The 11,594-nt window shown below is 47.5% G+C and overlaps 1 protein-coding gene across 1 annotated transcript; it reads right to left on the minus strand.

Annotated features, from left to right (window-relative positions):
* Positions 1-8,220: 8,220 nt before the first annotated feature.
* On the minus strand, positions 8,221-11,361 carry LOC112891771 (peroxidase 72-like). The gene is made up of 4 exons (XM_025958725.1): positions 11,010-11,361; positions 10,690-10,881; positions 9,375-9,540; positions 8,221-8,949 (listed from the first exon to the last, which is right to left on the minus strand). Exons 1-4 carry the CDS (start codon positions 11,241-11,243, stop codon positions 8,534-8,536), a joined length of 1,008 nt encoding a protein of 335 aa, XP_025814510.1. The 5' UTR covers positions 11,244-11,361; the 3' UTR covers positions 8,221-8,533.
* Positions 11,362-11,594: the final 233 nt, after the last annotated feature.

The raw sequence follows: 11,594 nt of genomic DNA on the forward strand, positions 1-11,594 counted from the left end.
GAGGACAACCCTCAACCTCTGGTATGGCTTTGTATTTGACTTGTCGGGAATATATCTATAATTTAGAGTATCTTTATAGTTGTTATGATATCTTGGTAGTATGTCATACCATGTTGTATGCCTTCTCAAGTTATGCGATTCATATGCTTAGACTAGAAATCCATGCTAAAGCAACGGTTTGGTGTGCCCTTTGGGTTTGCTCTAGTTTATTACTAGTCCATCCAAAGGGTGGGAGACCCGGGGGGACTAGAGCTGGTTCCATATACACAAGTGTGGTGCTCGGGTATCATGGGATCCATCGAATATGACCATATCCCATGGTGTTGTAGGGGTAGGCAGCAGGTGGTGACAGCCCTATCCGTTCATCACGTTAAGGCGTGGTTTGTGCACTCCCCCACGTTCGGTTATGGTGTAGAAGTCTAAAATACTACTTCAGCTTGCTGGCAGACTAGTGCTGGGTAGTCTTCCTGTTTGCTGGAGGCTTAAGTCTAGTACTAACCATGTGTTTTGTATAACCTTTGCTAACTTAGATAAATTCCTTTAGGGCCTTGTTTGTATGCCTATGCTCCCACTAACTTTTGGTTTATTCGTTATCCTTTATCTTCAGATTGGCTTGTGTGTGTTACATTACCTTATTTATATCATTTATCATAACTTACCCTGTATGAAATATAGTCTATAACTTATTCATATTCATATTGTTCTGATTATGTACTTAGTAAATTCTTTTGCACCATGCCATCCTACAGGAAAATATAAAAAATGATACCCGAATATTCTCCGAGTGAAATGCTGTAACGGTATATCCGTGCGTTTGCGGGTTCATTCTGTAACTGTTAAGACATACCACCACGATATTTCTGGCGCTGTTGCTTAGGACTAACAATCCTGGTGATGATGTTAAGAAATACTAATAAGGATCATGGACAGAGGTAGCGGCACAGAGAGGAGCAGCTGCTTGGGTTCTGTGGTGGGGTTGTCCTGCAAATTAAGAAGTAGAGGACGAACACCATAGCTTGAATTGAGTTGGGGAGCAGCAGCTGATTGTGAAGAAAGGAGGATTGGAGCTAGAATTGGAAAGAGGTGGATTTGTTGTGGATGGACGGTGGCGGAGGCTGAGGACCGGTAGAGGTTGCAGGAATGACAAAATGGATATACATGTGTCTTTCGAAATAAGCAAAGAAAGTTACCATGCTTTTAAGGTGTTAGTACCCGTCCTTCCTCTGACACATCTAACGATGGGCCTCGTCCAAGTCGGCCCAAGAAGCCAAGTACCCGCATCTCCAGACCTGAGTGGGTCAACATGCTTGCACACATGAACCGGGCTGGGCCCATGTAAGCCTAGCTACTTAAGTTGTTGAGAGAAGAGGGGAGAGGCATCATTCTTGTAACAAACAACTGGATTGCTTCGCAAGCTATCCTCGTTCCTTCCTTGCTACTCTATTCTCCATTCCCGATCCCCAATTCTTCTCTTCTTGCCCCCACTACCTTGCTGCCCCCACAATTGGTATCGGATTCGTTCGATCCCGGCGTCTAGGCTCTGGCATACCGGTTCCATCGGCTGATTCGTAAACAGATTTGGTTGGATGAACAATGTCGGCCTTCATTGACAGAGATTGCTATCCGTAATTTCAATATACCACGAGTTGGCTTGTGGTGTTTACTGTCATGGATCTTCCTGCTAGCCACCACCACACGATTCCAACGCCGCCACGGTGCGATGAATCCCGACACCAAGCTCATTCTACGAAGAACGCCAGGAGAAGTTCAACCAGTAGGATGAGAAACTGGAGCGCTGATTCGGCGACCTCAAAGCCAAGTGGGAGAAGAGGTTCAGTGACGTCGACGACACCACCGAGTCCAGGCTTGCTGTGCTGGAGAAGGCGGCTGCGTCTTTCGAGGCATGGCAGCCCGACATCGAGGGTACCATGGATGACATCAAGCTCGAAGTCCGCAAGTTGAACAAGCATTGGGAGCGCGCGGTCCTCGACCACACCCCGGTGCTTCCCGGGCTGTACCCCATCCCTGAGTCGGCTTCCGCGCGCCCACTAGAATCGTCAATCCTTTGCTGCTTCTCTACCACTACCTCCACCGCAGGAACTCATGGAAGTGTTCCAAATTTCTGAGTCTTCTGAACCGTCGATACCCCTACTGAATCGGTGGATGAACTCTTTTTGACTATGTCAGTGGCAGCTGCATCAGGCACCCTATCTTCCAAGTCTGTGTTTGCTGGGCACTGTGCAGAATCAGCCTATCAGAATCCTAGTTGATTTGGGGAGCTCTCACACATTTGTTTCTGAAGAGTTGGTTGGCAGGATGACTGGGGAATCTCAGTTGGCCGTTCCAATTAAAGTCAAGGTGGCAAATGGTGATATTCTTTAGTGTACTTCTCAGATAGAACAAGCAGCTTGGTCTTCCAATGGCTATCAATTTCACACTGACATGAAAGTGTTGTCTCTTTCCTCTTATGACATGATCCTTGGATTAGATTGGCGGGAGCATTTTAGTCCTATGAGAGTGCATTGGAAACATAAATGGCTTTCTATTCCTTACAAGAACTCCACTGCTACTATGCTGGTATTGATGGATGAAATTCCTGAAGGTACTATTGTGCATGTTTGTTCTGTGAAAACACAGATTTCTAAGTCACCTGTGGTGTCTATGCCTCAAGATATTCAGTTGTTGATTGATACATTTGCTGAATTATTTGAGGTTCCATCAGAATTGCCACCAGTGAGGGATTGTGACCACCAGATTCCTTTGGTTGACGGTGCTTCACCAGTAGTAGTCAGACCCTACAGATTTGCCCCTGGTTTGAAGATTGAGATTGAAACTCAAATACTTGAAATGCTCAAGAGTGGTCTTATTCAGAAAAGCTCTAGCCCGTTTTCCTCTTCTGTGTTGTTGGTGAAGAAAAAGGACAACACCTTGCGTTTTTTTGTGGATTATAGGCATTTGAATGCTATCACTATCAAGGGTAAGTACCCTGTACCTATCATAGATGAATTCTTGGATGAGCTTGCACATGCTAGTTGGTTTTCTTGTTTCGACCTCAGAGCTGGTTTTCACCAAATAAGGTTAAAACCTGGTGAAGAATTCAAAACAACATTTCAAACTCATTGTGGCCACGATGAACTTAGAGTTATGCCCTTTGGTTTGACTGGAGCACCTGTCACATTTCAGGCAGCTATGAACACCACTACTGCTCCCTATCTCAGGAAGTTTGTACTAGTAGTCTTTGATAATATTCTGGTTTACAGCAGAACTTTGGAAGAACATGTGGTCCACCTCCAGATAGTGTTTGAGTTGCTAAGAAAGGATCAGTGGAAGATCAAACTCTCCAAGTGTACATTTGCTCAGAGACAGATCTCCTACCTGGGCCATATTATTAGTGAAAAGGGTGTGGTACTGATCCCCAAAAGATTGCTGCCATTGCTAAGTGGCCAATTCCTGCTAATTCTAAGGACTTGAGGAGCTTCCTGGGTCTGGCAGGATATTACAGGAAGTTTGTTAAAAACTTTGGGGTGATTAGCAAGCCATTAACTGATCTTCTGAAGAAGCATGTGTTGTTTGTGTGGATTGCTGTGCATGACAACTCATTTTCTGCTTTTTGCAATTCTCCAGTGTTGTCACTGCCAGATTTCTCCAAAATCTTTTCTATTGAGACAGATGCTAGTGGTTTGGGGGTTGGGGCAATCCTTATGCATGAAGGACACCCCTGGCATTCATCAGCAATGCTCTGGGTCCTAAGTCACAAGATTTATCAACCTACGGAAACGAATATTTAGGACCTGTTTGGGACTGCTTCACTTCATCAAATTCGACTTCGCTTTAGGAAATTGTAGCCAAACACTCATAGCTTCACCAGCTCAGCTTCACCAAAAACATGAAGTTGGCCCCAACTTCACGAAATCCATGAAGCAGGCAAAATGGTACTTCACGAATAGTTGTTTTGAACTCCCTCATGAAGTTGGGGGAAAATTACCCACCAATGCCACTGATTACACACATGGGATGAAACATTTTCCTGTCTATTCTCCCCTACCTGCGCCCCTCTTCCTCCATCTGTCCCCTCCTCTTCTCTGTTCCCTCACTGTTCCTCTCAAACCCTAGCCGCCGCCGCCTCCATGTCCACGGGCGGCACGGGCGGCGCGAGCCCCGGCGCGGGCGGCGCGGCCTCGGGCGCGGTGCGGCCTAGGCGGGCGGCCCGGCCTGGGCGGGCGCCGGGGCTGGCTCGGGCCAGTGGTCCCAGGGCGCGGCCGGCCTGGCCGCTGGCAGGGAGGAGGGCACGGCCGGCCTGGCTGCCGGCGGGGAGGGCGCGGCCGGCTTCGGAGCGGCCACGGACGCCGGAACGCAGCCGTACGAGCGGTCCAATCCTGCTCCTCGTGGTCCAACGAAGGTATAACAACTTTTTGATTTCGTGATATGTCGTATGGTCGTGCTCCAACATTGTTCATTACAATTTGTGTTTGCGTACGTTTATGTCCTGTAGTAATTGGATGATTTGTGTTGTTATGTTTGCTTCGAATGGATGAACAAGTAGGGTGATTCTATGGAATGGACGGATAATTACAATCGTATTGTTTGTGAGTTAATGGTCGAACAAGTAAGGAAAGGGAATAGGCCAAATCGTATTCACCTGGAGTGTTCTTTTTCTATGTTATTTCATATTGTATTCCTTCTTGTATCGATGACATTTGTTACTATTTGTTCTTGTATCCCAACATTGTATCATTGCACGTTATCCATAATATTGTTTGCTAATTGTATGACCATTCTTTGTATCCATGGTGTTATTATTTTCAGATGTATGACAGTGACAGTGATGGTTCAGAGGAGTCAGAAGATGATGCTGCTGAGTTTTGGAATTTGGTTTTGGGTGGTGCTAAGGTGGCAGAGAGATATGTTGAGCTTTACCTTGATAAAAATCCACCAAGAATAGCGGAACAAAGTGGTATGAGCTGGGTACTTTATTGTTTGAGAACTCCAGGTGAATGTCATACTCAATTGCATATGAGCACGGAAATATTCTTGGATTTGCATAATTTGTACAATGCCATGAAATTGGATAAAAACTTCTTCCCACACCCTCCCAAGGGTAGGTAATTTTATGACTATTACTACTTTTTCAATTGTTGAGCTCTAATCCGTATTATCTAACCTTATCATGTATTTGTTATTATAGGTAAGTATTATCTTGTTGATGCGGGATATCCTAACAGAGAGGGATACCTAGCACCGTACAAAGGTGAGAGGTATCACTTATCCGAATGGCACAGAGGTGTGGAACCAAAATCTCCTAAGGAAAAGTTCAATCGTATTCATGCACGGGTTCGTAGTTATATTGAGAGGTCATTTGGAGTATACAAGATGAAGTGGCAAATTCTCTATAAAATGCCAATGTATCCATTAGAGAAGCAAAAGAAGATACCCGTTGGGCTCATGGTGGTTCACAATTTCATTCGTGAGCATAATAGTGGGGATCTAGACTTTGATAGGGTGGAGCGTGATGAAAATTATGAGCCTACAATATCGGAAAGGTATAACAAGTATGTAGTACCATCGGATGGATCGTCTCCTTTACCTAATGTGCCTATTATGGATGCTTTTCGTGACGAATTAGCAACGGCTATTACTCAAAGTTGGATGTAGTGTAGAGTGGTAGTGGATCATTGTGGCTTGATATGTAATGCTTTTATTTTGGAATATTTATGAATATTTTAATTCGTACTCACTAATTATTAGCACTTCCTACGAGTATTTTAATTATTTATGGTATTGTATTATTTTTTAATTAAAGTGTTTAAGTGAAAGTATGTCAACGAACTCATCTCATGCAACATTCGAGGGTATAAGGGACTTTTCCATACAAATTCACAATTTTCTGAAGTTGAAGTTGTCCTGCTAGCCAAACACTTTCAGAAACTCTACAACTTCAAAGCAGAGCTGCTCTGCAGTGAAGTTCATGAAGCTGAGTTGTGATTTGTGAAGCAGAGCAGTCCCAAACAGGCCCTTAGCTATCCTGTTAGCTGTCAACAGTGGACATCATATCTTCAGTTTGCTGGGTTTATCATTTTTACTGATCAGCGAAGTTTATCTCAGTTGACTGGACAGCGCTTGCACACCCCATGGCAACAAAAAGTGTTCACTAAATTGCTTGACCTTCAGTACAGGATAGTGTACAAGAAGGGATCTGATAACCGTGTTGCTGATGCATTGTCTCGCAAAACAGGTCATGACTCTCAATGTGCCGCAGTTTCTTCTTGTTCACCTCAGTGGCTCTCTGAAGTGGTCTCTAGTTATCAAGCTGATGATTCAGCATTGGCATTACTCTCTAAGTTGGCCATTGATCCTGCAGCGGTGCCACACTTCACTCTTCAAAGTGGTCTTCTACGCTATAAAAACAGCATTTGGCTGGGTACTAACAAAACTCTGCAGCTTAGGATCTTGCAGGCTTGTCATGATAGCCCTGTTGGGGGGCATTCTGGGGTGCCAGTAACATATATGCGTATGAAAAAGCTTTTTGCTTGGTGTGGGATGAAGTCTGATGTTCATAAGTATGTCAAGTCCTGCATGATCTGTCAAAGAGCCAAACCTGACAGAGCCAAATTGCCTGGGCTCTTACAACCATTACCTGTGCCAGAATCAGCTTGGCAGGTACTTTCTCTTGACTTTGTAGAGGGTTTGCCCACATCTGGTCAGGCCAATTGTGTGCTGGTGGTGGTTGACTGCTTTACTAAGTATGGCCATTTCATTCCCTTGCATCACCCATTCACAGCCAGTACTATAGCTAAAGTGTTTCTGAACAATGTGTACAAACTCCATGGGATGCCTTCAGTTATTGTCTCTGATAGAGATAGAGTATTCACTAGTAATTTCTGGAGGGAGCTGTTCAAACTGAAGGAGTTGAACTTCATATGAGTTCTGGTAATTCTGATGGTCAAACTGAGAGGCTCAATCAGACCATGGAGACCATCCTCAGGTGTGGTGTCAACGCTTGCCCTGCTAAGTGGAGTAGCTGGTTGTCAGTAGCTGAGTATTGGTATAACAATTCCCCCCATTCAGCTATTGGCAGATCTCCTTTTGAGGCCCTATATGGTTACACACCAAAACATTTTGGCATCTCTGAAGGTGACTCTGTTACTGTCCCTGAACTGTCAGTATGGTTACAGGAGTGGTCATGACCAATCTGATCAAACAGCATCTGCATCGTTCCAGGGAGAGAATGAAGAAGCAAGTAAGCAGACAAGCATCGTTCTGAAAGACAGTTTGCTGTTGGGGGATCTCGTGTTTGTCAAGCTTCAGCCTTATATTCAGAAGTCTCTTGCTCCACGATCCAATCAGAAACTGTCCTATAGGTACTTTGGCCCTTTTTCAGTGCTCGAGAAAATTGGTCAGGTGGCCTATAAGCTGCAGCTTCCTGCTCATTCTTCTATCCCCCCTGTTTTCCATGTCTCTCAACTGAAGCATGCCGTCACTGATAAGGATTAGGTATCTCCGGACTTTCCAACTGATGTTGTTCTTCCTCGAGTGCCTGTGTTGGTGTTGCAGACTAAGTTCTCTACACATGGGAGTCACTCCAGCAAGAAGATGGTGTTGGTCAAGTGGTCAGGTTGGCCGGAGTCTATGGCGACCTGGGAAGATGCTGCTGACCTGAAGAGGCGCTTTCCAAGTGCACCCGCTTGGGGACAAGCGGTGCTTCAAGAGGGAGGGGATGTTAGCATCCGTCCTTGCTCTGACGCTGCTAATGATGGGCCTCGTCCAAGCCAGCCCAAGAAGAAGGTGTTGGTCAAGTGGTCAGGTTGGCCGGAGTCTATGGCGACCTGGGAAGATGCTGCTGACCTGAAGAGGCGCTTTCCAAGTGCACCCGCTTGGGGACAAGCGGTGCTTCAAGAGGGAGGGGATGTTAGCATCCGTCCTTCCTCTGACGCTGCTAATGATGGGCCTCGTCCAAGCCAGCCCAAGAAGCCAAGTACCCGCGTCTCCGGCTCCGAGTGGGTCAACATGCTTGCACGCATGAACCGGGCTGAGCCCATGTAAGCCTAGCTACTTAAGTTGATGAGAGAAGAGGGGAGAGGCATCATTCTTGTAACAAACAACTGGATTGCTTCGTAAGCTGTCCTCGTTCCTTCCTCGCTACTCTCTTCTCCATTCCCGATCCCCAATATTCTTCTCTTCTTACCCCCACTACCTTGCTGCCCCCACATAAGGCTACTGAAAGAACGACATGACTAAACATTTATTCACCAAATTTTCTTGGCTGGAACCTGATATAACCAACATTAATGTACCTCAAGTCCAACGTACAATCGAAACGGATTCCTCTAACAAGAACAACAAATCCATCAAGGAAATACACAACACATGGACAAGGAAAGTTCATACACAGTTGAAGAGAACAAATGAGAAATCTGAACAAGCTAATGAGAGCACTGAACCAACAAATCAACCAGCCAAACCTGGAGAAACAAGCAAATCGAAGCCCTCGGCCAATTAAATTTCCCAACTGCCGCTGAACCAAATTAAACCGCGATCAGTTGTGGTTGACCCTCCTGCAGTGCTTCCTGATCTCGCCGTCAGCCCCGGTGAGCGGCGAGATGTTGCCCATCTTGACCATGGACTGCGCGAAGTGCTGGAAGAAGATGTCCTGGTTGGCGGCGTAGAGCTTGACGAGGTCGCCGGTGGCGGGGCTGCCCGTGAGGAGCACCTCATCGGAGGCAAGCAGGCCGCGGTAGGCGAGGATGTTCTTGTAGTACTGGTTGTCGAACTTGAAGGGCGTGACGGGGTCGAGGAAGAAGAGGTTCTGGTCGCCCCCCGAGCGCGGGCAGCGCGGGCGCAGCGCCGCCGCGTAGGACACGTCCAGGGTCAAGTCCGGGAGGCCGTTGCCCGTCTGGTTGTAGAGGCGTTGGCGGAAGCTCGTGCACCGGGAGTCGCCGATGGTGTGGCTACCTGCCATCATCAGAGTCCTTGTCATGTACTGCTGTTGCACTGATAGCTAGCGGCCATGCACATTGGTGATTTTTTTGGTTTACTATATTATTATATCTGGCCATTTAGCATCAACAATTAATCTGCCAATGCATTGCCATCAAATAATCCAACCACAGCAATGTACTACTGTTCCGGACGCTAATGCACATGAACTACTGTACTGGCTGACGCCGTCCACAACAGCGATGTGTGACTTTTAATACCAATCGGAGCCGAGTGTTGTCGCTGCCTACTAGCTCATCTAGCTTTCAATCTATCAATGGTTCTTTGGCAGAACACGGATGGTGGCTACTAGCTGGCCACACAACATCCTACTGATCATCCGTCCACACAGCAGCTAGCTAGTTTTCAATCAGTGTGACTGTGTGTACGTGTGTACATACCGAGGAGTGCGACGAGGTCGACGATGTCGAGGCCCTGGAGCTTGAACTTGGTGATGATGGTGGGGAGGGTGTTGTTGGGTGCCGGGATGTCGTTGTTGGAGCCCTGCACGCTGGCGCCGCGCGCGTCCCTCCGCCCCAGAGGCACCATCCACCCGGGCCCGCCAGTCTGCAATTCGTGCAGCCAAGTATCATAATGTTAAGAGTTAACTGATGGTGAATTCAGCCAAGTATTATTCCAACCCAGCGATAGCTACTACTACTACAGTGTTGATGAGTCTAAAAAGTAGAGATTGCATGGCGATATGGCATGGTAGCGAGGTCCTTTTGGTTCTGCCCTGTCTTTATCCCATGACAGACATGAGGTGATGCCATGACTTTGAAACTACATGCATGCACTTTGGCGCTGCTTTTTACCAAGCACCGTGCCCCCCACATGAACTTTGCCTCCTCTTTACGGTGGTGACACAAGGAATCAGCAATGTTGGTTTGGTACTGTCCTGGATAGGATGAGACATCAGTTGTGGAGGGCAGCTTCACGGCAAGCGGCCGCGGGTTTTGCATGTGCCTCTTGGTACTGGTACAGGGGCCATGGAAAACACACACGTATAAAGCCCTTACTTCTTTTTTCAGGCGGGTGAGTCCGCATGGTTACCGACACAACAGTAGTGGGTTAATAGTGAGCTATGGGAGAAAAACTAGATCGACATGGATATACCAAAGAGTCTTTGCCTCGGCTGAGCAGTCTGCTGCTTAGCCAGGGAAATCTTCGCCTCTTGCGCCTGTAATCTCCTCTGCTTATTAATATATGCTGGCAATTTATTCTAGGTCCTTCAAGAAACAAATACAATATAATAGAGTAATGCACGACATGTAACTAATTTGTTCATGTCGCTATGCGGACAGGTAAAAACTCTTGGCATGCCAAGCTTAAGATCTTTTTTTTATTTTGTTTAGTTTTTCCAAACATATTTGGGAAAAGTTGTGCATTATACTTCACAAAAAGAAAAGGCACCCTTTAATTTCACACAAAATAAAATTTGATAAAGTGTTTAAGGTCTTGTCATCTAGGCATCTTATATGATGCGTGCATATTTTTCCCTGATGGGATCGCCATGATAATAAACAACAATAGGGAATGCAGCTGCCTATGACATGCCGAACACCGCAGGGCCTAGCCGCCCCGTCTCCATCGCAGGTGTGAGAAGGGGAGGAGCATTGGCAACGCGCGCGCGGTGCGCAACAGAAAGGAACACAAAGAAGTTGAAGCGCGAGAAATGATCGAAAGATCTCTGAGAGAGAGGCATGTGAGTTTTACCATGACGGTGGAGTCGCGGGCGGCGAGGGCGAGGATGTCAGCGCAGGAGACGGTGCCGGGGCAGGCCGCCTCGAGCGCGGCCTTGATCTCGTCGATGACCTCGAAGCCCCTGGCGGAGTCCCTGTTGGGGTTGGACCGTTTCTCGCTCACGATGGACCCGCTGCTATCCAGCAGGAGCGACGCGTCGCAGCCCTGAATTGGACGATGCGCAGGCAGCATCCATCGTCAGTTCATCATCAGCAGGCACCGTACCGGCCGGCAGGCGGCAGGATGTTCATCAGGCAATCGAGAGACGCAGCGGCACGATCTCGCGCACGTACCTTGACGAAGCAGTCGTGGAAGTGGAGGCGGAGGAGGGAAGCGGCCATCCGGGGGTCCTGGTAGTGCGCCTTCCCCACGATGGACGCCACGATCAGCTGCGCCTGCGGGCACGAGTGGTCGTAGAAGTGCGGGTCCAACTTCCCCCACTGGACGGGGGACGCCGCCGATGACAGGGAGAAGAGGAACGTGACGGCGAGGGGCACCAAGGCCGCGGCTGCCATTTCACCCTTCATCTCGATCGAGCTCGCGATTGGGCACCTGCCAGGCAAGCTAAACACTAGCTACAGCACGAATTATCGGTGCACTGTGTGTTTCTGCTTGCTGCAATGATGCTGATGAGGCGTATGGCAGGATGTGCTGGGTTTATATAAGCCAGGGAAAGAGGGGTATAGGCAGCCAAGGGCTTCTTGCATTGCTATCCAGCTGCCTTAACTGAGCAACATGTGAGCTTATTCTTGGGACAAAAAATATTTCGTGGGACAAGTAGACCATGATATGCCGGAAGGTTCCGTGGTGGCTATCTCCTTGAAGCTTCTTTGCCTTTTGCAGCTTTTGATCCCCGGTGGGGCATAGCAATACAATTC

Source organism: Panicum hallii, chromosome 5 (assembly GCF_002211085.1).
Source record: "Panicum hallii strain FIL2 chromosome 5, PHallii_v3.1, whole genome shotgun sequence".
NCBI classification, from domain to species: Eukaryota; Viridiplantae; Streptophyta; class Magnoliopsida; order Poales; family Poaceae; genus Panicum; species Panicum hallii.